The sequence below is a fragment of the Myodes glareolus genome, chromosome 11, assembly GCF_982192425.1.
Source record: "Myodes glareolus chromosome 11, mMyoGla1.1, whole genome shotgun sequence".
Classification (NCBI taxonomy): domain Eukaryota; kingdom Metazoa; phylum Chordata; class Mammalia; order Rodentia; family Cricetidae; genus Myodes; species Myodes glareolus.
The window spans coordinates 50,378,477-50,406,101 of NC_142036.1; the positions used below are offsets into that span (position 1 = coordinate 50,378,477).

The window sequence follows — 27,625 nt, forward strand, 5'->3', positions numbered from 1 at the left end:
CCAAGGTGATTTCCAGGGTGGGGATTGGTGGGTGTTGATATGTTTTCAAACCTGGAAGTGAGCCACCCTTCGATTCCCTCTCCCCAAGCTTCTTTCTCTGCCCTGTTCATTCTTCTCTCTGAAGTCAAGCTATTCTGCTAACTTTTGAGAGCTTGCAGGCCTTAGGGTCCCAGGTTCTCTCTCCTGTAATATTGCTCATCACTGTAGTGATTTTTTTTGGATTTTAAAGACAATTAAATTTGAGCCTTTTCCCCCTTTCTTTTTCTTTTCTTTTTTCTTTCTTCCTCTCTCATCCTCCTTCCTTCTTTCCTTTCTTCCTCCCTTCCTCCCTCCTTTTGATTTTTCAAGACTGGGTTTCTCTGTGTTACAGCCCTGGCTGTCCTGGAACTCACTCTGTAGACCAGGCTGGCCTTGAACTCTGAGCGACCCACCTGCCTCTGCCTCCTGAGTACTGGGATTGTGCAGAGGCTGTCCTTTCTCCCATTGGGACAAATGCCCCTAACCCCTTTCCCTCATTCTCTTCCTCTTCTCCCTTGTCCTCTATCTCCTCTACCACCACATCCTAGCCCATCCTAACACAGATCTCCCCTTTTTCTTGGCTTAAAAATTACACCTGTAAGGTCACTTGCTGCTTGCTATGTTTTGTTTTTTTTTTTCTACCAGAGTCAGACAGCAGCCACTTTTCTTCCCCACTTAATAAAGGATCTCTCTGTAAAAACAGGTGTTTGGGTGTGGTTTGTGGCTAATCTGGGGTCTGGAAGGGAGCACCCAAAGTGCAGGAGTTCCCTTCACATCTGCTCCTCTAAGTGACCCCAATAAAACTGGTTCACTAGGTTGGACTTTGGTGGTATCCATACTCTGGTCTGTCCTGGGATCCCTGTCTGGGGGGAGTAGATTTTGTGTGTGTTTGTGTGTGTGTGTGTGTGTTGTCTCCCAGGAAAAGTTTTGTCACACAGTAAGACCGCTGATAGAGTTGTCTGTTCCTTGAGATGGTCCTCTTGTAACCCAGACAGCCCCCAATTCACAACGTAGCCGATACCTGTAATCTCAGTTCCTGGGAAGCAGAAGCTCAGGGGACAAAGGTCTTTTTCTCAGCTTCACGAGAGTGTCTCAAAAATAAAAATAATTCAAAAAGGGCATCACTATTCCAAACTCAAGTTGCTTTTCATTTTTGACCGTAGTCTAAGTAAGAAAATTCTTTTTCCTTTCAAGCGTTCCTTGCTCCACAAGGGCCAATATTCCATAAGTCTTCCCCCATCTTGTGAAACTTTTATGAAAGGAATTCAAATCTTTTAATCTCCCCCACCTTGCAAAATTTAAGCAAATTTTTAATCTTTGTCACCTGGTAATCACTTGTTTCCACACAGGGTGATGGCCTAAGGTAACCCACCCCTTTTCCTTTTTCTTTTGTCCTTTATTCACATTAAAAAAAAAAAAAACAAACAAACTAGCCAATCTTGAAAGAGCGTGAGGTCAGAACCCAGTTAATGGGGAAACAACATCACAATCTGCATTAAAATAAAAACCAAGTGAGGCTGGGATTGCAAACCTTTAATCCCAGCCCTCAAGATAACCTGCAAAGGCCGGTTATCTCTGAGTTTAGGGTAGCTACAGAGCGAGTTCCAGGTTAACCTGGAAGACATTTTATCAAAACAAACAAACAAAACAAAAACAAAAAAGCCCCAAAAAAACCAAACTAAACCAAACATAAACCTCCTGCCTCAGACTCTCAGACTTTCCTTTTGTTTGTGTGACTGTTTGTGTGATGCCAAGAGAATTTGCAGCACCTAGAAATTAAGCGTGAGTCCTTAGCAGAACTTTTAGGTCTTGTAGTGAGATCACTCTCTTTCCCCCACCCCACCCCGCCCCTCTGATGAGTTCCACGTTGTTTTAAAGCCTTACTAGCATTCTGTAGATCACAATTAAAGATTGTCAATGAAAAAATTTTTAGTATATTTAAAAAGTGCACATAGTTTAGAGGGCAGAGAAAAAACCTGTAGAAACCAGGTGTCTCCTCCCTGGGATTAAACTTCAGTTGTCGGGTTTGGTGGCCGGCACTGTCTGCCCTGAGGCAAGTCATCAACCATGTGGATTTAACCCATTAAATATCCTCTAAAGTGAACGCAGCACACAGACATTACCCGCTTCCATTTAAAATTCCCCAGATTTCTGAAAGTGTTTTCTTTTTGAGCCAGCAGAAGCTACAGAGCATAGCTTTTTACAATGTATCCAAGACCTCGTTATAAAAGTCTCCTTTGTTCAAATGCTCTAACGGAGGAGGAAGACTCAAGGCCTGGAGAGTAACAATGAGAAGCGCTTGTTCCTAATAGGGAAGGAGTAGGATTTGTGATAGAAAGTCAGACAGAATTTAGGGGGAGTGTATTTGAGACACAGAAAAAGAGTGGACAAGTATGTTGTTGAATAAGAGTTAGAGAAGATCTTTGTTTTAGACAAGGCCTTTACACTAGGCTCCAACAAACGAACCAAACCAGAGGCACTTCCTGCTAAAGGCCTGTGCCATGAAAGGCCAACTGTCTGTTTCCACCTCTTCAAGGAAAGAGACTTTGAAATGGCTGCTTTCCCCATTTTCTATTCTTAAAAAACACTTTGGATCCTTCCGCCTCTACCTCCCAAGTGCTGGGATTTACAGGCATACACAACCACACCCAGCTTATAGAAATGGCCTCTTTTAAAGTTTATGCATTCACTTATAGTCATTCAATTATTCAATAATAGTTGTTTTAGGTGCAAAGGATACAAAAATCAAAGATAATGTTCCTAGGGCAGAGGCAGAAGGATAGCTATAAGTTTGAGGTCAGCCTGGTTTACGTACCTAAATTCCAGGGCATCCAGGCTACATAGTCAGACCCTGTATCAAAAACCACACACACACACACACACAAACTGTGCGTAGTGGTTCATCCTGCAGCCCTACAATTTGGTAGTCTGAGTTTGTTTCAACACAAACACAATACCCAGTTGTAGCAAACACCGCAGACCCAGTAGAATCTAGCAAGTTTCTGGCCAGGACAGCGTGTCTTGTTATAAATTATTTTCACCAAATGCTGAAGTTTATAATGATGGTTCATATTCTTTAGAAACATCAACTAATCACATTTCTCTCTCTCTCTCTCTCTCTCTCTCTCTCTCTCTCTCTGTGTGTGTGTGTGTGTGTGTGTGTGTGTGTGTGTGTTAGGACTGAACTCAAGCCTCCTTGCTTACTAGATAACACCCTTGCCAGTAACACCCTGGGCAAACAGTGGTTACTGTGTACCCCGCTCTACAGATACAGGCCCAGTATACCCCTTCTCATACTTGTTTCCTTTACTGGTCTGTGAATACTTTGACTTATTTTGATACAGTATCTTGTTATGTAAACCCCAGTTTACCTCCAACTCCAAATCTTCCCATCTCCATTTTCAAGTGCTGGGATTACAGGTGTGTACCACCACCTTACCTCTCCACACTTCCAGCAATTTGAGGACCCGGGAAACGAGAACTTTCCTCCCTCTATGACTGCAGCAAGTGGAGTGGAAGGAGGTGGGAACAGTCTTTCTTGGATACACACACACACACACACACACACACACACACACACATAGTTTGTTTTGTTTTGTTTTGTTGTTTTCAAGACAGGCTTTCTCTGTGTAGCCCTGGCTATCCTGAAACTCACTCTGCAGACCAAGCTGGTCTCTAATTCAAAAGATCTGCTTGCATCTGCCTCCTGAGTGCTAGGATTAAAAGGGGGTAACACCACCTCCCCACATTTTGGAAAATGAAAATATTTCTAAGTGACTTACCAGCATGGAACATCTTTCAGCCTGCTTCTTGGAAGTAGTTCAGTCTTTAATTATAGGCATTCATTTGCCGTGCCTGAAATAACTTCCTGGAATTAAAACTTTAAAATCTTTTAATAAAATCGGTTCCATCTAGAAGTCGAGTTATTTGTAAGACAGAAAATTTAAGATTCTTAAGTTCTAAATTAGCCTAGCCAATTCAAAATTCAAGCCTGGCATGGTGACGCATGTTGGTAATACGAGCTTTTGGGAGGTGGCACTCAGAGGATCAGGAGTTCAGTGTGAGCCTTAACTACACTGCAAGGTTGCGGACAATCTGGGTTAGACTATACTCTGGTTTAAAAAAAATAAAAGAGAAAGAGAAAGAGAAAGAAAAGAGGGAGGGAGGAAGAGAGGAAAGAAGGAAGAAGGGAGGGAGGAAGAAAGGAAAGAAAGAAAGCCAATAAAAAAAGAAAGAAAGAAAAACCTATTTCAGAAATTTACATGCTGCATTCGCCCATAAATTATGTGTTCTGTGCAATCCTGGTAGGTGTTAGACTTCATTATTAAGGAAATTTTACACTTAAGTTCACTTAAGGTACACGTGATGAGTGACAGCCTGGTTTGACTTTGTAAGCGACTGGCTTTTCTCTTGCAGACCACAGCTGTGTGGGCTATCGCATGCCCAGGCTCCGTCCTGGAGATCTACCTCTTTCTCATCTTGCCACCACTGGTCAATTGGCACGTGGCTTTCCAGACATCAACCATCCGAGACAACTCTGAAATTAGTTGCTAATTAATGACGTGAGTCGGACGATTCCGGTTGCTCGGCGGTTCTTTATCTCATCCATCACGCCCCAGTTGATTTCCGGCCAATAAAACCTGCGGCTCCTGGGTCACCAGCCCTGCCTTGGACCGCGCTGTGGGCCTCACGGCAGCCCGCGGAAAACCCGGGCAGGAGACCCGGAGGCGTGGCTTCGGGGAAAGCTCCGGGCTGCGCGCGCGGCGCGGGCCTCCGTGAGCGCGCGGGGCGGGGAGCGCGCCAGGGGAGGGGCGCACGGGGCGCAGGGCGCGCGCGGCGGCCGCTGCGGCCTGTTGGCGCGGTCGCCGGCAGCCTCGAGCGAGTCGAGCTAGGGACCGTGGCGGCAGTGACGGGCGGGGAGCGCGTGTCCGGATCCATTCCCTAGTGGCCCGCGATCATGTCCCTGGGGCAGCGGCTGGCCCTGCTGGCTGTCCGTCTGCAGGAGCCGCAGCGGGTGGCGAGCTTCCAGCGTCTGTGTGGGGTGGAGACGCCGCTCGGCAGCCCCGCGGAGGGCGAGGATGCGGAGAGCGAGGTTCGTGGAGCCGCGGGGAACCCTCGGCGACGGGGACAGCAGCCGGGCGCGGAGCGCAGCCCCGGCCCCGCCAAGCCCGACTGCTGCGGCGCCCCCAACGGCGTACGCAACGGGCTGGCTGCTGAGCCGGGCCCGGCCGGGCCCCGCCGCGCGGGCTCGCTGCGCCGCAACTCGCTGACGGGCGAGGAGGGCGAGCTGGTCAGGGTGAGCAACTGGCCGCTCTACTACCTGTTCAGCTTCGGCACCGAGCTGGGCAACGAGCTCTTCTACATCTTATTCTTCCCCTTCTGGATCTGGAACCTTGATCCGTTCGTGGGCCGGAGGCTGGTGATCATCTGGGTGCTGGTCATGTACCTGGGCCAGTGCACCAAGGACATCATCCGCTGGCCGCGGCCGGCCTCGCCGCCGGTCGTCAAGCTGGAAATCTTCTACAACTCAGAGTACAGCATGCCCTCCACGCATGCCATGTCCGGCACCGCCATCCCCATCGCCATGGTCCTGCTCACCTACGGCCGCTGGCAGGTACGCTACGCCCCTTGGCTCTCTGCACTTGTTTTAATTTGGCTCTTCCAGTTCTAAATCCCTACCCACGAGTTCGCACAGTACTCACAAGCAGGCCCTGTCAGAGTTCTAGAAAATTAAGCGATGGAGGAAATCTTGGGATTTAACCACTAAACTGTATTAATACAGTTAAATATAGTTTCTTAGACAACCCCCCTCCAGGAAACACTTTTCGTGTCGTCGTGCATTTTCCTTCAGCTTGGTTTGAGTTTTTAAACTTAGTTCGTCTCAAGCGTAATGGTGATGCTTTTTGCTTTAAATGAAACATTTGGTAACCAAGACCCAGTCTCACTGTGAAACGTGGTGTTTCCGATGTGAAGTCGTTAACTTTCTTGCTAGACAGTGTTTTCGGAACGGTAGTGTAATTCCGACACAGGCACGTTCCAGCAGCCAAGCACGAGGGTTAAAGAGAAGCCGAGAGGGAAGGGGCAGAGTCTAGGTGAGTTCATTTCTAAAGTACTGGTTGGGAGACAGACTTCACTTCGCTCTCTGCTCTGGAGAACCAGTTGTCAGTTGCTACACTGTTACTGTGGTGGTAACTGTTACCGCGCACCGGTTTGCAATCGGAGGAGGGAGTTGAATCGGTATATGGCAGCGGGAGGAACTTCACCATCAAGGAGTTTTGTTTTTTTTTTTTTTTTTTTTTAATGGTAGTCATCTTTATTTTGCCTGCTTCCTTTGGCTTCCCCCATTTTGAGCTTCCTAGGGTGTGCAAATGATACTTGAATCTAAAATCTATTATCTTTCACATAGAAGCAAAATGTATTAAAATACTGGTCTTGCTTAATCTATCTTAAACTGTGTGGTTTGTTAGTCTTTCGGGACCAGTCCCTTAAGAATAACGTACATAGTTTTGGCGAATCTGAGGAAATTCATTTCCTCTTTTAACCTTTCAATGCACAAAATTGGGAAATGCCAACTGTCTTGTAAAACTCCACTATAATAGCCCACATTGAGTTTCAATATGGGTAAATCTTGCCTGTGAAATCCCCACCCCCTCTACCGCGCGGTGCACGTCTTTTATAGTAACAGAAAGCAGGCATGCACCCAGGGAGAATGACAGAATTGGGAGGAAGACTAACATAGAAAGTTCTTTCCTATGTAACCCCTGGATATGTAGTCACATTTAGATCGCAAAGCAGTGCTGCCTGTTGGGGTGAAAAAAAAAAAAATCTAAAAATTTCCATCTGATGTAAATAGTCCAGAATGGGAGATTGTCAGTGTTTGTCAGACTGTTTACTCTGTGTGTGTGTGTGTGTGTGTGTGTGTGTGTGTGTGTGTGTACGCCACTGTTTGTCCTAGTGCTCAGGGAACTTTCTGCCGCCTCCTTCCTGAGTACTTTTGCTGCTAATACTGTCATCAGAGAGAAAGAATAGTTGTGTTTTTATCTTCAGTTATTCAGGACACATGCTAACAGGAAGTCTGAAAATAGTGCTGCTGAATTGTTTATGGGGTGTAGCTATCAATATTCTAACATTTCAAGGCCATTTGAAAAATCAGGCTAAGCTTATACTCTAGCATGTGTTTTGCAGGCAGGGTCTCACTGACTGGCCTGGAACTCACTACGTAGATAAAGAAAGATAAGGCTGGCCTCAAACTCATAGAGCTCTGCCTGTCTCTGTCTCCCTAGTGCAGGGATTATACACAACCCACTGTATTTAATTCAACATTTGGATATCATGCAGGCTTTGAAATTGCAGCTGCACAGGGTGATAGATATCATCTCGCCTCCAACAGAGCTCTAGGCAACCTCCATCCCACTATATGAATATAGATTTTCCTAGTGCGAGCATTTCATACTAGTGGAAACATGCACCATGTGGCCTGCTGTGGCTGGCTTTCCTTTCACTTACCATTTCTAAAATTCTTTTAACAGCTTCATACATGAGTACACATGTTTTACAGTTCACCTCCCCAGGAACTTTATAAAGTTTCTATTATAGCACGTATATTTTTATTGTGTTTTATTAGATACATGTATTGCCTTTACTTATTCTTCCATCATTTGGAGGCCATTCAGATTTGCTTGTTCACTGATTGGTTGATTGATTGTGTAGACTGGCTAGTCTGGAGCTCAGTATAAAGGAGGCCACTTTATACTATAATCTTATTTGCTACCCAAGTGCTTTGATTCTAGACAGACGTGTCACTGTGCTTGGGTGGGGTTATTTTTATTTTTAAAATGTTTTTTTTACGTGTTTGTATGTGTACATGTGTGTATACAGGTGGCCATGGTGGTCAGAAAAGGGCATCAGGTGCCCTGGAGTTGGAATTATGGGCATCTGTGAACCGTGATTAAGGTTCTGGAATCTAAACTCTAGCCCTCTCATTGGGCAAGAAGTGCTCCCAACTGGTGAGCCATCTCCAGCACCATTTTTGGTTGTTTTGATGAATGCTGCTTCTAATAAATTTATATAAGTTTTTACGTGGATGTATATTTTCATTTCCTTGTTCTGTTTATTGGGGTTGTTGTGGTTTTGAGGTGGGATCTTGCTGTCTCTCAAGCTGACTCTGGACTAGACTTGAGCATCCCTAGTATCTAGGACACTGGGTACACACCACTGTGCGTGGAGATTTACTCACTTATTATTATTATCACTATTATTATTGTTTTCAGACAAGGTCTTGTAGTATAGCCCAGGCTGGCCTGGAACTCATGGCCTCACTATCTTAACCTGTTGGGTAAAGACCCTCACTGTTCCCAGGGCCCATGTGGTGGAAAGGGAGAATCTATGGTGGCAGGTTGTCCTCTAACCTCCATATATACTTTCAGCACTGTCCCCCCCCATAGATAAACATAGTAAAGAATGTTAAAAACTAAAATTTTCATTATTGTTATTATTGGTAGTAGAAACTGAGCTATTTAATTTACCTTTCACTAGCTTTATTTGAGAAAGGAATCTGGTATAATTTCTTCCACATAGATAATTAACTGCACTATTATCTGTTTTGAGTAGTTTACCTTGTTTTCACTTATCTGTATTGCCACATCCATTCCTAATGAAGTTTGTTGTTGTTTGGTTTTTTTGTTTTGTTTCGTTTTTCAAGACAGGGTTTCTGTAGCTTTGGAGCCTGTCCTAGCTCTTGTAGACTAGGCTGACTTCGAACTCACAGAGATCACCTGCCTCTGCCTCCAATTGCTGGGATTAAAGGTGTGCGCCACCACCGTCTGGCTAAGTAAAATATCTTCTCTATCTACCTACCTTTAAGTCTGTTGTGGCTAATTTGAATCTTTGCTTTCCATTTATTTTGTTTGTTTCATGGTACTGAGTGTTGAAACCAGGACTTTTGGCTGGGTCTATTTAGTATTGCTTGTATATCTATGTTTTTAATTTTAAAGTCTAATCCTTTTTTGTTATGAGACAGGGTCTTGCTAAATTGCCCAGGTTAACCTTGAACTCACTTTGTAGCCCAGGCTGGTTTCCAACTTGTAGTCCTCCTGTCTTACCCTCCCAAGCAGCTGTGATTACAAGTTAGTGCCACCATCCCCAACTCTCAGTGTGTGTGTGTATATATATATAGATATAGATATAGATATAGATATAGATATTTATTGAGCTCTACATTTTTCTCTGCTCCCCTCCCTGCCTCTCCCCTCCCCTCTTCAATTCTCCCCCAAGGTCCCCATGCTCCCAATTTACTCAGGAGATCTTGTCTTTTTATACTTTCTACTTCCTATGTAGATTAGATCTATGTAAGTCTCTCCTAGAGACTTACATTGTTGTCTAAATTTTCTGGGATTGTGGTTTGTAGGCTGACTTTCTTTGCTTTATGTTTAAAAACCACCTATGAGTGAGTACATGTGCTAATTGTCTTTCTGTGTCTGGGTTACCTCACTCAAAATAATGTTTTCTAGCTCCATCCATTTGCCTGCAAAATTCAAGCTGTTATTTTTTCTGCTGTGTAGTACTCCATTGTGTAAATGTACCACATTTTTCTTATCCATTCTTCGATCAAGGGGCATTTAGATTGTTTCCAGGTTCTGGCTATGACAAACAAAGCTGCTGTGAACACAGTTGAGCACATGTCCTTGTGGCACAATTGAGCATCCTTTGGATATACACCCAAAAGTAGTATTACTGGGTCTTGAGGAAGGTTGTTTCCTAATTTTCTGAGAAATCATCACACTGACATCCAAAGGGGTTGTACCAGCTTGCATTCCCACCAGCAATGCAGAAGTACCCCCCCGCCGTCCCCCCACTCCCACCCCGCAACCTCTCCAGCATAAGTTGTCATCAGTGTTTTTGATTTGGGCCATTCTTACAGGTGTAAGATGGAATCTCAGAGTTGTTTTGATTTGCATTTCTCTGATGACTAAGGATACTGAACATTTCCTTAAGTGTCTTTCAGCCATTTTAGATTCCTCTGTTGAGAGTTCTCTGATTAGGTCTGTACTCCATTTTTTTTTATTGGATTATGTGATCTTTTGGTGTCCAATTTCTTGAGTTCTTTGTATACTTTGGAGATCAGACTTCTGTCTGATGTGGGGTTAGTAAAGATCTTTTCCCCATTCTGTAGGCTGTCTTTTGTCTTGTTGACCGTGTTCTTTGCTTTACAGAAGCTTTTCAGTTTCAGGAGGTTCCATTTATTAATTGCTTCTCTCAGTGTCTGTGCTGCTGTGGTTATATTTAGGAAGTGGTTCCCTGTGCCAATGCGTTCAAGTGTACTTCCCACTTTCTCTTCTATAAGGTTCGGTGTGGCTGACTCTATGTTGAGGTCTTTGATCTATTTGGACTTGAGTTTTGTGCATGGTGATAGATATGGGTCTATTTTCATTTTTCTACATGTTGATATCCAGTTATGCCAGCACCATTTGTTAAATATGCTTTCTTTTTTCCCTTTGATAATTTTTGTTTCTTTATCAAAGATCAGGTGTTTGAAGATGTGTGGATTGATATCCAGGTTTTCTATTTGGTTCCATTGGTCCTCCTGTCTGTTCTTACGCCAGTACCAGACTGTTTTCAGTACTGTAGCTCTGTAGTAGAGTTTGAAGTCAGGGATTGTGATGCCTCCAGAAGTTCTTTTATTGTACAGTCTCAGTGTATATTTTAAAGTCAACTCTTGAATTGCCACAGGAACCTTTGAACTTTTTTGAAGTTGCAATGAACTTGTAAGTTAAGTTGAAGTGTATTAATATGATAGCCTTACAATAGTGAATCTTCTGAGCTACAAACAAGGCAGATAGAATCATTAATTGTTTTCTTTAATAGTTCCCAAGGAAACTTCATAGTTTTCTTCATATAAACACTGAGGTTTATTTCTAGTTACTTCACATTTTTGTTACTATCATGAATGAAACAAAATACAATGTATTATATTGTGCACCTATGATTTCCTTGTTGAACTTTCCATTAATTTAATGATTTGTATAGAGATTCTCATGTGTTCATTACAGAGAAAATCATATCAACTGAGAGTGTATTTCTTTCATTACAATTATATATATTTATTCTCCTGTTGAAGAAAGAGCTTTAATTAAAATAATGCTTGATTCAACAAATAAAAACTTTTCAGTTTGACATAATTTCTTTTCTTTCTTTTTTTTTCCCCCTTTGGTTTTTTGAGACAGGGTTTCTCTGTGTTTCTTTGGAGTCTGTCCTGGAACTCGCTCTGTAGATCAGGCTGGCCTCAAACTCACAAAGATCTGCCTCCTGAGTGCTGGGATTAAAGGTGTGTGCCACCACCGCCAGGGTTAATTAGTCATAATTTCTATGCAGTATGTATGAATGTGAGAAAACAAATATGGTTGCTATATCAAGTGGAGTAGATTGGTATTTTGGGAAGAGTCTTCTGTCTCTAGCCAGTTCTGCTGTCTGTTTTTTTTTTTTTAAATAGCCTGTGAAATATGAATGGATTTTTATGTGTTTAAAGAATTAAGGGACCAAAAGAATATTTTATGCTATGAAAATTGCATGAATCTCAAATTTTTCTTGTCTGTAGCTAAAACTTGTAGGAACTGGTCACATCCATTGTTGTTGCTGTTTTTTTTTGTTGTTGTTGTTGTTCCTACTTGTGGTTGCTTCTTGATATAAAAATTCAATAGTTGTAACAAAATGGACTGTGTGGTCTATGAAGTATAAATGATAGACTTTGACCACTGGGTGATCTCGAATCTAATAGATTTGATCATGAGATAAGGTCTCACTGTGTAGCAAAAACTGGCCCTGAAACTCTCTCAGAGGTCTACCTGCCTCTGCCTTTGCTGGCATTAAAGGCAAATTCTACCTACCATGCCTAGTGAATCTGATAGATTTTAAAGGTAGAATTGACAAGATTTGATGAATTGGATCTGTCATTAAGAAGGAAAAAAAAGAGAAAGGATTATGCCCAAATTTCCTATCTGAGAAGTATAATTTGTGAATAGGCTAAATAAATAAATAATTTTTAAAAAGGCCCACAACATCAAACAACAGAAGAGTCTTGTTTGTATTGAAAGCGTGGGCTCACCAAGGAGCTGGTACCTTTGATATCTTTAAAACAATTACCTGCAGTGACCAAGAGGCAGTTCTCTCCATCAAAGATGTGGACAGATTTGGTGCTAGCACATAACTGCCAAGTAGAATCATGAGAATGGAATATTCTCCTGAAAGAGGACACACAATGAGAAGAATGCAGGGTCCCGCAAAACACCTCTTAAGATAACCAGTATTTAAGGACTCCGTAAAGTATGTGTCAAATCTGGGTGCAAGGGCTGGAAAAAATGGCCCCCTAGTCAAGACCTCATGCTTACTGCTCTTGCAGAGGACCCAACATTTCCCAGATCCTCGAATGGGTAATTCACAGCCACCTGTAACTCCAGCTCCAGGGGATCTAACGCCCTCTTCTGGCTCAGGCAGACATGTAATTAAAAAATAAATCTTAAAAAATAAACACCCTGTCGGGCATGATGACATAAGCAATAATCTCAACACCAAGAAGACAGGCAAGTAGATCTCTGGAACTCCCTGGCCAGCCTGTAGCACCTTAGTGAGTGACAGGCCACTGCGAGCTGCATCTCAAGAAAACATAGATGGTTCTTCTGAAAAGCAACATCCAAGGTTGTCTTCTGGGCCTCCACAGGCAGAGGCACAAGCACACATACATGCAGAGAGAGACACACACATCAACATTTAACGACTAGATAAAGAAAGGAAGAATCTAAGTGGCCACCTGAGAGATAAGGAGATATCTTAGGGGCTGCAGAGGTGGCTCGGTGTTTAAGAGCGCTTGCTGTGTAAGCATGGATCCTAGCACTCACATCCTGATCATACCTTAACCCCCAACCCCTGGTGGGAACAGAGACACGATCGACAAGTCTTGCTGGCTTCCACCTTGGCTGAGAAAAATGAGAGACCCTGCCTCAAAGAATAGGCAGAGAGCCACAGAGGATAATGACCCTCTTCTGCTCCCTGTAATGCACGTATCGGCACTTGCCCCCACACAGACAAATTCTGTCTCTCACATATAAAATAGGTAAAGTTTCTTTTAAAAGACATCTTAGAAATATCTAAGGTGAGTTAGGCATGGTGGAACACTTCTTTAACCCTAGCATTTGGAAGGTAGAAGCAAGCTGATCTCTGACTTTGAGGCCAGCCAAGGGTATATAGCTAGTTCCAGGCCAAACAGGGCTGTATAAGGGAGGGGGGAAAAAAAGTATGTGCACTGTATGTAACTAGGTGTGTGCATACATGTCTATGCAGGGTTCCTATGAAAAATGCATCTGGACTAGGCTCAGCAAGAAGAGGAAATTGATCTGTAGAATATCTAGTGCATTTTGTGGAACCCAAGTCCAGGAAGTGCTGCTGGGCCACGTGAGGGGTTGGGGCCGGGCTGTGGAACAAGACTGCCTCAGAGCCCATCCACACCTTCCTTCCTGCTCTTTCGCTCTTCTGTGGCTCAGCCAACTCTCTGTTCTTTACAGCTTCTGTCAGATCAGAGACTGCCTTCAGCCTCCAGCTCCACCTAGTCAGGGCCTAGCGTCCCACTAGACGCATATTGACGGTCAGAGCAGTGGTGTGAGCATGCCCCTAGGGCCATACTGTGGGCGTGCATAGCAGAGATGGATGAGCCGGTAGCGCTGAGAGAATATGCCACAGATAAAGCCAGAATTGAAAGTAAGAGCGTGTGTGGAGGAGCCATGGTGCTGGTCCATTCAGCACAGCACTGAAACTCACAGGCTGGCAAGACTAAGAAAAGATGGCTGACTGCTGACGTGCCTGTTTCCTTGGATGTGGAAATGGTTGGGACCTTATTGTATAGCAAGTTCATTGTTCTGTATTTAATATCATTAAGACCATATTGTGTGTCGTGCTTACTGCTTTTGTCTATTATTATGTGTGATGCTCAGTTTCATGTGTCATTTTTGCTATGCTGCCGTGTACGGATTTTTCACCAGTGATCTGAATGTTTCTGTAAAGATATTTTTAGGTAAAATTAATGTTTTTATTTGCAGTAAATTTTCACTAAAGCAGGTTACTTTTTATTATTATTAGTTATATTTTCTGACAAGGCTCACTTTGTAGCCCAGGCTAACCTCAGGTTTACAGAGACCCACTCACCTCTGCTTTCTGAGAGCTAGGGTTAAAGGTGGGCACCACCATGCCAAGCTTCAGATTGCATTTTACAGTCGGGCTGGCAAAAGACTGACTTTAAATTCTTATTTTATTTATTTATTGTGGGATATATATATCTTCTCTATGTAAACAGTCTAGGCTGGCCTGGCTTTCACTTTGTAAACCAGACTGCAGGCTGGCTGGCCTTGACCTTCGCAACTCACAGAGATTCCCCTGCCTCTGCTTCCCAAATGCTGGGATTGAAGGCTCGTACCACCACTGCCTGGGTATTTATTGCTGCTGTTGTTGTTTAAGACTGTGTTTCTCGCTGGGTGGTGGTGGCAGCGGCAGCGCACACCTTTAATCCCAGCACTTGGAAGGAGGTAGGTGGATCTCTGTGAGTTTGAGGTCAGCCTGGTTTACAAGAGCTAGTTCCAGGATAGGCTCCAAAGCTACACAGAGAAACCCTGTCTCAATCTCCTCCCCCCCCCCCCCCCCCAGCAAAAAGACTTTCCCTGTGTAGTCCTGGCTATCCTAGAACTCATTCTATAGATCAGGCTAGCTTCAAACACAGAAATCTGCCTTCCTCTGCCTCTTGAGTGCTGGAATTAAAGGTGCGCACCACCACTGCCTGACTTATTTATTATTATTCTTATGTTTTTTTGAGGCAAGGTCTTTCTACATACTTTATCAGTCTTGATACTCACTATGTAGACCAAACTCGCCTTGAACTCACAGAGATCCAATTGCCTTTGCCTCCTAAGTGCTGGGATTAAAGACATGTGCCAGTATACCTAGCTAAAATTTATTTATTTATTTATTATGTATACAATATTCTGTCTGTGTGTATGCCTGCAGGCCAGGAGACAGCACCAGACCTCTTTACAGATGGTTGTGAGACACCATGTGGTTGCTGGGAATTGAACTCAGGACCTTTGGAAGAGCAGGCAATGCTCTTAACCTCTGAGCCATCTCTTAGCCTCTGAGCCATCTCTCCAGCCCCTAGCTAAAATTTTTTTTAGCATAGATTTGTTTGACTGTTTGTTTGTTGTGTGCATGTGTGTGTGTGTGTGTGTGTGTGTGTGTGTGTGTGTTAGTGTGTTCATGTGTGTCTGTGGGAGTCAGAACAACTTGGTGGGGGTCAGTTCTCTCCATCTGTGCATTCCAGGTCTTGAACGCAGGAAGTCAGTCTTGCCCTATAAGAGAGAATTTTGCCACCAGATTTCCTTCAGGTTTGAGCCGCATCTCAGCTTCTCGGATCCCCAGCCCATGGGTTTGGAATGTGTGAGCCTCCACAGTGGCTTGAACTAGCTCCTTGGTGTACGTTTCTTTCTAGATACAATGCACAAACACGCTTGGCAGGCTAGTTATTTCTCTGGAGAACCGTGCCTGAAGCGTGTCATAAAACTTTAATTTTATTTCATTTAATTCCTACACAGTACTGTAGAATGAAACAGGTCTCACCTGTGCTAGGCAAGTGCTCTACCACTGAGGTACCTATGACCTTTTGTTGTTGTTGGGTTTCCTTTTTATTTTGAAGATATTTTCTTGCTAACTTACTCAGTAGACCAGACTTGCTTTGACTGTACAAACCTCCTGCACTGACTTCCCAAGGGAAATTTTTTTATATTCCTGAAAGATGGTTTTTATACTGGAGGTTCATTACTGTGCTAAATATTAGTTACCTCCATTTAGGTAGGAGGAGCCTGAGATGAAAGGGTACTATGTGGCTACCCCAAGGTCCCACAGCTGAAGACACAGACACAGTCAGCCTAGCTTGCAGGCCTGTAAAAAGCCCTTGTCTATCAGTCAGGTAGACAGACCCGTCTTCTCCAGGCCAGTTCTCTCACCTGGGCAGGTAAGGACGTGTAAGATGGTCGCTGCACCAAGGAAGAGGCAAACTCAGAAGCCGTCCTCTGCCACATGGACTGGAGAACCCAGAAGTCTGTTTCAGGAAGAAAAAGAAAATGCAGTGTTTACTTGGTAGGAGGAGACAGTCCTGGGCCGTGCAGTACACAGCTGGTGTTACTTCCAAGCTAGGGTTCTCTGGGATCCTCTGTGACTTTGTTGGCTCCTTTGTCTCTTCCAATGTGGTTTAAGTTGGTTTTCCTCGTTCACATTTGAGACTTGCGATGGATGCATTTGGTAAATGGCAGGCAGTAGCCTGTGTCCGTGACCAGTGAGTGCTGGAGACACTGTTCTACATGCAGAGATAATGAGCCCTCTGTGTCCACCAACTCCGCAGCATTGGGTGGTGTAAATCATCTCGTGACAGTTTGGCGATGTGAATCCTCACCCGTATTTCTGTCCATTTCGTAGACTCCTAGGGTTGCCCAGTCGCTGCGTATGAACGTGTATATTGTGTATGGTCTCACATACTGACATGCTTTCCAGACTACAGCTTTCGTTTCATTAGCAGGATACAAGAACAAGAGAAATGTGTCCTTAATGAGCCACCATTGCCCTATTGTGTGATATAGGCTGTGTATTTACCAAAATTCAAAAGTGATTTTTTTTTCTTGCTGTCTGTTTTTGCCCCATACTGCAATTATTCTGGACAAATTAAATTGTACTTAAAAGGGTCGGAGTGTAATTCATCGATAGAGAACTCCCTGGCACTCAATCCCTGGTGTCTCAAAAAAAAAGAATTATTTTTAGAGACAGGTTTTGAAATGGCTTTAATTGCAAGCTATTTTATTGGCTCTTTTCGCTCCCTCCCACAGAAGGCGCCTCAGTGTAGCAGACAGATCTGATCATGTGTGATAAGCAGTCAGGAAAGTGTGCCAGGCTGAGTCAAACCATTTTTTAGAATAACTGAAGGAAATGTTACCCAGGCTGTGCAAGGAACAGGCTAGCGGTGCTGCGAGATGAGAAGTACCTAAGCCACGCTAGCGGCTGACATCCTAATCCCAGCACCTGTTATCAACCCATACACAGTGAGTGAGACCAGCCTGGTCTAAATGCCACCCTGTCTCAAGAAAACAAAACCAACGAGCCAAAAATGCATCTGGGAGAGTGAGGTGTGGTGGCGCATGCCCTGGCATGGGCAAGGCCGTGGGTCCATCCCTAGCACCATAAGAAAAATCATTTAGGGTATCAGAATTTGTTGGGCATCCATTGTGTGCACTTGAAAGTGATGTAAAGTGCTTACTGATATACTTTTGTCGTCTCCCCCCCACCCCCGCCACCCTGTTTCGAGACAGGGTCTGTGTAGCCCAGGCTGACTTCAGACTTAAGCAATCCTCCTGCCTCAGCCTTTTGAGCACTCAACCTGTTTGCATTCTACTTCAACACCTACTGTTTGTCTTCAGTTTCATTTAGGAACTTGAAATCATCAGGCACACCCCACGCAAATATGCGTTGCCCAGATTAACTGTGCGCCCCCCCCCCCACATCGTCCCTTTCCTCTAGCCTTGAGCACAGCCTGCTCTTCCCACAGACGTCGCCAACTCCAAGAGCGTCCTGCTTGTACTATAGCCCTGACTGACCTGCAACTTAATATGTAGACCATGTTGGTCTCAAACTCAGAGTGATCCTTCTGCCTCTGCCCCCTGCTGCTAAAATTACAGGCATGTTTCACCATGCTTTGTTCCCACCAAAATTTGTCTCAATGGGATTGCCATTTGAAATTTAGTGGAGAGCACAGAAGTAGAAAATTAATTACAAAGTGTACCCCTCCAGTGGGGAGAGAAAACATCACACTGCGGATTGCGAATGACAGCCACTCCTGGGTGGGAGAGGCTGAGAGTGCCGGCCTTGCTCCCCGGGAAGTCAGAGTGCTTAGTAGACCGGATTCGGGCGGTGTTCATAGCTCCTGCACCTTGGCTAACAGTGTTGCCCACTGTTCTCCAGGAGCATGGGCAGCTACCAGATCTGGACAGTCAACCAGAACTGCTTTTTCACTTCCCACAAAGAGGGATGGAGCAACAGGAGCTGTCATTGACTAAGTCACCCTTGCAAAAACATTTTGTTAACGTCTGTTGTGTGCCAGGCCTAGTTAGGCACTGGGAAGATAGAGGGGAGTAGAAAGCCTACAGTTCTTGATAGGGTGTTATAGCAAGGTGATGTTTTTATTTGTTTATTTGTATCTGTCTAACTTAGTTTCATTCTCTCTCTCTCCTTTAGTACCCTCTTATGTATGGACTGATTCTCATTCCCTGCTGGAGTTCTCTGGTTTGCATCAGTAGAATCTACATGGGAATGCATTCCATCCTGGTAAGAAAAGAGGGTGTCATCCTTAAATAGTTCTTTGTTTCTGGCATGGGTAGAAACTTTGCAAACTTAAGTCACGTGGTCATATGATCTGTTGTCGTACAAAGGAACACAAAAGCAAAAGTAGCTTGGCTGGGCGATTTCTTTTGGTAGAAAGGTTGCCACAGAACTCAAACCATGTGCTGAGTTCACTTGGGTTTATTCTGGCACAGGTGGTGACTGTGCTCTCCCCACTGGCTCGGCACAATCTGTCTTTCTGGATGGCCTAATCTTCAAATTGACTCAAAGAAAAAGAAGGAAATGGGTGGCCGGGTCAGCACCTCTAGGCCATCAAGTTCCAGGAATGGGGGTGGGGGGTAGGGAGACTTTGTGTAAACAAGAATCTTACTGGGTGTGGGAGATTAAAAGATTTACAGGAAATTTTTACAAGGAGAGGGAGATTAGTGGAACAGTGGCTCTTGATGACCAAGCTACTTTTGATAGATAGGCAGGGAAAAACATTTCTCACAAAGCCTGAATGAGAAAAGACAGTTTGTAAGTATTCCTCATTTTGCAAGACTCTCGCCATAATGACCTGTGGTGTGCTAATATATTGACCTTGTGGTTCTCTTTGCCCTCGAATGCTGAGAGTGCTTCAGAAGCTCCAGGAATGCCTACCTTGGTCAGATGCCTCTCTCTCTTGCCTGGTTGGCTGTCTCACGTTCCTCACCCTGCAGCTGGTTCTCATAGCCTTTTTCCCTTTCCCTTCTCCTCAAAGTGCTCAGCTGCATCTCACTGGGATCGCCACCTAGCCCACAGTGGCCTGTCTGTTCACCTTCAGTATCACATAACAGTCTAGGATTCATTGCATATTTGCTTGTAAACGGAGGACCAAAAAAGATGGCAAAACTGAACTAATTTATGGGATTCTAATTTTTCTAATGAGTTATACTGAATTTTGTTGTTATTGTTATTATTTTTATAATGCTTTGTTTCAGGGCTCTACTTAGTGCCGTGAACCTTGGAGAGCTGGGCCTAAAAAAATGAGGCAGACTACCTGGGGTGGGGTGGGGTACGGTGGTGCACACCTTTAATCCCAGCACTCGGAAAGCAAAGGCAAGTGGGACCTCTGAGTTCCAGGCCAGGCTGATCTACAAAGCGAATTCCAGGACAGCCAGGACTGTTACACAGAGAAAGGCTATCTGAAAAAAACAAAAACAAAAACAAAAGCAAAAAAGAGACAGAGTAAAGTCTCATGCATCCCAACTTTATTCAGAGAGAGCATCAGAGAGTTAGGAAAGGTCACTTGAGTAACGCGTGCGTAAATTGAAGCTGTGGGTAATCACAAGGACAAGCGTGGAGGCACACGAGTACCAACAGCTGAAGTAAACTCCCTCCCCTCTGCTACACCTGGGAGGAGCACAAACACACATTCCAAGGACAATTCGGTGTTTTAAGAAACTGAGGTCACAAGACTCTTGTTTTCTCACAAGTACTCAGAATTCTCCCATGACTCCATTGTAGGACTGCATCTGACAATGTTCTACTTGTAGAACATCTCATTAACTTACTTACTGGCTGTAGGAATGTTGGTATTCTCACCACTCTACCTAGTCTATAATCAGACCACACTTTTTTGTTTGTTTCTTTTTTTTGTTTTTTAAGACAGGGTTTCTTAGCCAGGAGGCAGAGGCAGGTGGAGCTCCATGAGTTCGAGGTCAGCCTGGTCTACAAGAGCTAGTGCCAGGACAGGCTCCAAAGCTACACAGATAAATCCTGTCTCGGAAAAAAAAAAAAGATAGGATTTCTTTGTGTATATTTCTTAGAGAAAATGTACTTTCATCTTTAAATTCAGTATCATTCCACGAGAAATAAGAATCTTACTGAATATGATCTCAAAACTACTGTTCTTTACAAAATTAAAATATAGCCATGCATAATACATAATACATCTTTAATCCTAGAACTCAAGAAGTAGAGACAGGAAGATCTTTGAGTTTGAGGCCATCCTGGGTCTCCATTGTGAATTAAAGGTCAACCAGGGCTATATGAGAAGACGCTATCTCAAAAAAAAAAAAAGCTTAATGATTGTTCCAATATTTCTGCCGAATTCAGTTTATTCTTTATATACTAGATTACATCTATTCTTGAATCATCTGGAGTTAAAACAATGTGGCCATTAGTTCTTTTAAGATTTATTTTATTTTTTAATTATGTGGGAAGGGTATGTGTGTGCACATGACTGCAAGAGCCTGCAGAGACCAGAGACATTAGATCCCTGGAGCTGGAGTTGCAGGCAGTTATGAGCCACCCAAGGGCTAGGAACTGAACCTGGGCTCTCTGCAAGAACAGTACATTCTCTTGACCACTGAGCCATCTCCACATTTCAATTCGTAAATTGGCAGGCCTAATCCTTTATATATTTGATTTTACTTTATTCTGTTTTTATTTATTTCAGTAACAAGGATTAAACCTAAGGACTTTCACATGTAACGAGGCTAGTAGCTAGCTAGTAGCTGTGTGCCAAGACTTTTTGAGACAGCTGTCAGACAGGTTGCCCAGGCTGACCTTGAACTCATTCTGTGCTGTACTTCTTGAACTGGCCTTGAACAGCCAGTCCTGCCTTAGCTTCCTTAGTCCACCCAAGCAGTTGGAATTGTTTTCCTATTCTACTGTGACAGGCAACCCTGATTGTTTGATGTTCAATGATCAGTTTGCCCCAAAGAATATATAATTTGTCTTATTAAAAATAGCTGCAGGGATGCCAGGAGTTGGTGGTGCACACCTTTAATCCCAGCACTCAGGAGACAGAGGCGGGTGGATCTCAGTGTGTTTGCTCCAGCCTGGTCTACAGAGTGAGTTCCAGGCCAGCCAGGACTGTTGTACAGAGAAACCTTGTCTTGAAAAACAGAGAGAGAGAGAGAGAGAGAGAGAGAGAGAGAGAGAGAGAGAGAGAGAGAATAGCTAAAGGGTGAGGCTGGGTGGATGACTCTGGATGCAGAAACTTGTAGAGGGCTGTTATTCAATCCCAGCACCCACATATCCACCCACAACTGCCTGTAACTCCAGTTCCACATGATCCATTGCCCTCTAATGATCTTCAAGGGCTTCTACATGCATGTGGCATATGGATTCATACAAACAAACACATACATATAAATAGGAATAGCTTCAGGGGCCAGCAAGATGGCCCCGTGGGTAAAGACACTGAAGGCATATACCCCCGTGGCTGGCATTTTTCCTTCTCAAGGATACATCAGGCACAACTTTCAAGTATTGCAAATAATACTTTTGTGCAGTACTACAGCTGTCATTACCAGGCAATGATACTTTGCTTATTTGTGTTCCAGCGGTTGATTTTTTTAAAAATTTATTTATTATGTATACTGTGTCCTGTCTGCATGTTTGCAGGTCAGGAAGGGGCACCAGATCTCACTACAGACAGTTGTGAGCCACCATGTGGGTGCTTGGAATTGAACTCAGGACCTCCGTAAGAGCAGTCAGTGCTCTTAACTGCTGCACCCTCTCTCCAGCCCGATATTTTGTTTTTGAGACAAGGTTCCATATAGCTTAAGTTGGTTTTGACCCATGAGGCTCCTGCCTCTGCCATCTGAGTGCTGGAATTATAGACATGTCTCCTGTGCCTGGCCCAGTTTTGTAATATTGTGAATCAGATAATATTCCTTCAATTTGTACTTTTCATATCTTTCAATGTTTAAAATATTCCCATGTACTTTGAATTATTTTGTATAACAGTTGGTGTCTTCACTGTTAACTATGAAACTAGTATGGACCATAGGTAGAGTGTCTCCCACATACTGCTCCCAGATACTCAGGCAACACTAAACTGTCTTCATTAGCATTAAGGGCACTCATAATATGTTCTAATAATTTATAAGAAATATTTCATTCAGCATCTGCCATACTTTGTTATCGATATGAGTCAAAGAGCAAATACTATTTTTTTTTTTATTTTTTATTTTTGGTTTTTCAAAACAGAGTTTCTCAGTAGCTCTGGAGCCAGTCCTGGAAATCACTCTGTTGACCAGACTGACCTTAAACTTACGAGATCCACCTGCCTCTGCCTCCTGAGTGCTGGGATTAAATACATGTGCCATCACTGCTTGGCTGCAAATACTTTGCTTTTAAGTATTTTGTACTTTTAAAACTATATGCACTTTTCTGTTTTTCCTAGGTCTCAAAAAAGTACAGATTAGTATATCTATTTTTTCAGTCATTACCAGACATAGCTTTCAAATTTCAATTTCCTAAAACATGTTTTTTGTAAAGGTTTATTTGTGTGTGTGTGTGTGGTGCTGGGAACTAAACCTGGGTTCTCTGGAAGAGCTGCAAGTGCCCGTGACCACGGAGCCATCTCTCCAGCCGTTTGTTTGTTTGTTTGTTTGTTTTGATACAGAGTCTTGCTGTGGTGTTTTGGGTGGCCTAGAATTCTCTATGTAAACTAAACTAGTCTCCAACTCTGTTTTAAAAAAACACACACAAACAAACCATTAGAAGTCAGAAGAAGACTTTGATTCTAGTCTTAGCATCACTTATAGCAATCTAAAACTGTGATATTTATGTTTTCTTACTAATATTGCTATTTCAGTCTTTCCCCCAAAACATAAACTTCATGACAGCACACATCATTTCTTTGAGTAATAAAGTCTTTCTTCTGCATGTAAAATCACAGTAGCAAACATATTGTTCAGTGTCTGACTGTGAATGTACATACATTGTACATGTAGTTAATGGAAGAATAGAACTAGGAAAAAAACCCTCTTTTATTAATAAGTCTTTTTCATTGACCAAGCTGTGCTGGGTGCATGCCTTTAATCCCAACACTCAGGAGCTTGGCAACAGATCTCAGAGTTTGAGGCCAGCCTGGGCTACACAGAGAAACCCTGTCTTAAAAAATAAACAAACAAATATAACCCTTTTTATCATTAAAATAATTTTAGTGCAATATTTTTAAACTATTTATTTATTATCTATCTATCTATTTATTTATATTTAGTCAGGGTTTCGTGTAACCTTTGAACTTCTGATCTCCTGCATCTACCTTCCTAGTGCTAAGGTTATGGGTATGCACTACTATGCATGATTTTTGCAGAGTTAGGCACTCTTCCCACTGGGCTACATCCCAGCCCAAGTACCAGTACTATCCTGTGGTCGGTTTGTAAGGTTTATTTTAAAGTTAAACACCAAAATAACATTATATTAATGTACTGTTATCTTTTTTAGGATGTTATCGCTGGGTTCCTGTATACCCTTTTAATCTTGGTTATCTTCTACCCACTTGTGGACCTGATTGACAACTTCAACCAAACTTACAGATATGCTCCGTTCATCATCATCGGGCTTCACTTAGCTTTGGGCATCTTCTCTTTCACTCTGGACACCTGGAGCACATCCCGAGGAGACACAGCAGAGATTTTGGGAAGTGGTGCTGGAATTGCATGTGGCTCTCATGCTACTTATAACCTGGGTCTATTATTAGACCCCCCTCTACACACATTACCTTTAGCCAGCCCCCCACTTACTGTAACTCTGTTTGGAAAAGCCATATTACGGGTCGTCATAGGAATGATAACTGTGCTGATCATAAGAGATATAATGAAGAAGATCACCATTCCTTTAGCCTGTAAACTCTCCGGTATTCCGTGTGATGACATTCGCCAGGCGAGGCAGCACATGGAAGTGGAACTGCCGTATCGGTATATTACCTATGGGATGGTTGGGTTCTCCATCACATTCTTGGTTCCCTACATATTTTCCTTTATTGGTATCTCTTGATGGAGAAATATTGTTTATTATAAGAAAGGAGGCTACCAGTTATATTTAAAACTATTCTCCAAGTAAAACTCGGATCAGAGGTTTTTGCAAGAATTTAACTTAAATAAGTAAGTTCTGCAGCCAGTGCATTTTATCGTTGCACTCCAGATGTTTAAGGTGGGCTGAGCTCTTTCAGTACTGAGAAGTGATGTGCCCATTTAAGAATGTTCACAAAATGTTCGGAGAGTTCTGTGTTGTTACAAATTGTAGTTATATATAATATATATCAAGGTATACAGTGTGCAAATGTGTATCTAGTATATATTATATATATAATTATTTACCTAAGACCTGTGGGGTGTATTGAAAAATCAATAACAATATGCAGTTGTTCATGCATTTTGGAATTAATGCAGGCATGTTGTTATTAGCAAATAGGTTTAACGTTTATTTCCTATGGGAGCCGTTTCCTAGTTGAACTGATAATTACAGAATCCATACGCTACCACATACTGGTTCACTGCCTCTTTACACTGCCATCCCCTTCCCTGTTATCCATGACCTTGATCATGGGAGGCATTTCTAATGGACCAAGTCTTCGGGAAATTTTGTTTTGTGGATCTCTCTCTCCTCCTCCTCCTCCTTCTTTTGTTTTGTTTTGTTTTTTGAGACAAGGTTTCTCTGTAGCTTTGGAGCCTGCCGTGGAACTCACTCTGTAGACCAGGCTGGCCTTGAAAATTTCTTTCATATTTTTTTAAGTTCTGTACACTGTGTTGAATGTACTTTTTTCCCTCGACGGTTTTGGTCATCAGTAATGATTCAGGTACTGAATTTGATTGCTTGCTAACTGTGCCTTTCTTTTGCTGAGTTAAGAGACACCATGTATACTGTGATGTAAAAGTAAGACTCAATTCTATCTTAAGCTACTTAATCAGGCAAATACTTTAAAAATATATATCAAACTAACAGAGGTAGGAGCAAATGACCCATAACTCTTTAGTCGTTTTTAAGGAAGAAATGTGGAATAGCTAAATTTTCTCACTAATTTATTGGAAAGCTAAATGGATAAGTATATCCATTTTTGTAGGTATTTTTCTGTGTGTTGCAAGTTATAGGAACAATATATATCTTATGTACATCGTCTTGATTGTTTATAGAACAGGTAAATATTTCCAGAGTGAGTGGGAATATAACTGAAATTTATAGATGAGACAATGTACACCCTTTCTATATTAAAGAAGCCATTTTTCTAAATTATTTGAGAAAGATTGCATTTCCCACTGGTAACTTTGAATATCCACTCTTTAGCAACCTAAGGTAGATTATAAAATTCAAACATGAAGTCCCAGTAGTTTAGACTCTTTTCCCAACGTATTATTTTTACAGTGGGAAATTTTAGTGTAGTAGTAAACTATTTTTTCTGTCTGCCTTTATATTTTGAAGTGTGATTGTAATTAGGTTAACATTGCATTTATTTATAGTGAGCTTTTCATAAAGAAGAGAATTAACTTCCCATAGAAATGAGTATCAGGTATGGAGCTAATGACTTAGTGCACTATCTCTGAATATTCAGGAGGAAAATGTTTCTATTTTGGACAACATAAGCATTTGAGCTCATATTTTTATAATCCTGATGAAAATTTAGGGGCCTGGTAATTTTTGCCCAAATGGCATCTGATCAACTTAAGCTGTGGGCCCTTCGGCTAGCAGGAGAAGAAAGTGGATGCTTAGGAAGCGATCGGTACGCTGGGAGCTGGAAGGTGCGAGAAGGTGTGCTTAGCACACTGAATCATAAGGAAGACCCCATGCTTTGGGTCTGTTAACCTATTAATTTTTCTGTGTATTTCTGTGTAGCTTAAAAAGAATTTTAAAATATTCTATTTCTTTGTGTTTTATTATTTTTTGTTTGATGACAGTTCTATGCTAAATGTATTTTAAAATAAAAGCCAAATTCAAGATCAAAAGGACCTCCATTTTGTTTGCCTCTTATGTACCTGTCTGCTTTTTGGGGGGCAAAGGACAGTGTGGTTTGAGACAGGGTTTCTCTGTGTAGCCTTCGCCGTCCTGGAACTCACTCTGTAGAGCAGGCTGGCCTTGAACTCAGAGATCTGTCTGCCTCTGCCTCCCGAGTGCTGGGATTAAAGGCCCGCACCACCGCTGCCTGGGGACGAGTGTCTGTATTACCTGGTAAGGTTTTAAATAATATTTCCAGGTTTTCATCCTAGCAGTTTTTCCTCTAAAGGATTTTTTTCAAACATAAATGAATTCTGTTGTTTTTAGACATAAAAGACAGTTTAGGCATTCTTCAGAGTCAAACTTTCCCTTAAATTTATGATCCATTATGTTTTTGAGGCAGTTTTATGTATCCAGGTTGAACAACTGCTTCTGTCTCTACTTCCCAAGCGCCACCAGAACCACAGGCAATGCCACCATACTTGACTTTGCTCTGCGTTATTAAGCTTGTCAAAACTCTACAGATCTTATGAGGAAACATGTCTTCCTTGTGAAAAATACACAGAGGGAAACTTCAAAGAGCAATAAAAGATTTTTCAAAAATGTTTAAGGAAGTAAGCCTTAATTTCGTAGCTTCAGGTGAGCTAGTTCATCCTCGTTGGCCTGTCCCTGCCTCTCCAGACACAGACTTCTGCTTCCAGCAGCAGCAGCAGCAGCAGCAGCAGAGAGCAGCACCACCATGCGTCCTGTGTCCTACGCGGAGCGCGTGGTTCTGTGGCTTACAGTTCCCAGCAGCCTAAAGGACCACAGCAGTCTGCTTTGCCATTTCAGCCTTGGTGCATTTTACACAGATGTTTGGAAATCCTATCCCTGGTTACAACAAGGGACAAACATGACAGAGAATTTGTTTCCTAAGGTGCCTCTTCAGTTTTCTCTAAGAAAATGATTTTAGCTGGACGGTGGTAGCGCACGCCTTTAATCCCAGCACAGGCACTGAGATCAACAATTCATTATCTTTCCTCTAATGTCATCTCCCTGAAAAATAAAAAGGTACTTGTTCATCATCTACTCTGCCATCTCTGGGAAACAGCAGACAGTCAATGGATATAATCTGGACTGATTCATGCAGACCCTACACGAGTCTCAGTAAGTGTGTGCGTATGTGTGTGTGGTAGTGAGGGACATTTTAGCTTTCAGATTCTAAAAGATTTGATAAAAGTTTAAAAGTGCTTTTTAGCATTTTATTTCTTTGTTGGTTCTATTTTTTCGAGACAGGGTTTCTCTGTGTAGCCCTGGCTGTCCTAGAACTCAGAGACTGTCCTGCCCCTGCCTCTAGAGTGCTGAGATTTAAAGGAAGAATGCACCACCAGGCCTGGCTAAAAATAGAGCGTTTACATGTAACTTATTTTCCTGAAAGTTATTTTCACTTTCTTGAGATGATGTGCAATTACAGAGTGATGAACTTTACGGAAATGTGGGGATCTCAGAGCAACTTATGAAACCT

At 42.8% G+C, this 27,625-nt stretch overlaps 1 protein-coding gene across 1 annotated transcript; it reads left to right on the top strand.

The window, feature by feature from the left end:
• Positions 1 to 4,828: 4,828 nt before the first annotated feature.
• On the top strand, positions 4,829 to 26,135 carry Sgpp1 (sphingosine-1-phosphate phosphatase 1). The gene is made up of 3 exons (XM_048415754.3): positions 4,829 to 5,632; positions 18,328 to 18,417; positions 23,638 to 26,135. The coding sequence occupies exons 1-3, from the start codon at positions 4,976 to 4,978 to the stop codon at positions 24,187 to 24,189; spliced, it is 1,299 nt and encodes a 432-aa protein (XP_048271711.2). The 5' UTR covers positions 4,829 to 4,975; the 3' UTR covers positions 24,190 to 26,135.
• The last annotated feature ends 1,490 nt before the right edge of the window (positions 26,136 to 27,625 follow it).

Coding starts and splice junctions, on each gene's coding strand:
- Sgpp1 (XM_048415754.3), top strand. CDS start 4,976: ATGTCCCTGGGGCAGCGGCTGGCCCTGCTGGCTGTCCGTCTGCAGGAG. Junction 5,633..18,327: donor TCACCTACGGCCGCTGGCAG/GTACGCTACGCC, acceptor TCTCTCCTTTAG/TACCCTCTTATGTATGGACT. Junction 18,418..23,637: donor TGGGAATGCATTCCATCCTG/GTAAGAAAAGAG, acceptor TATCTTTTTTAG/GATGTTATCGCTGGGTTCCT.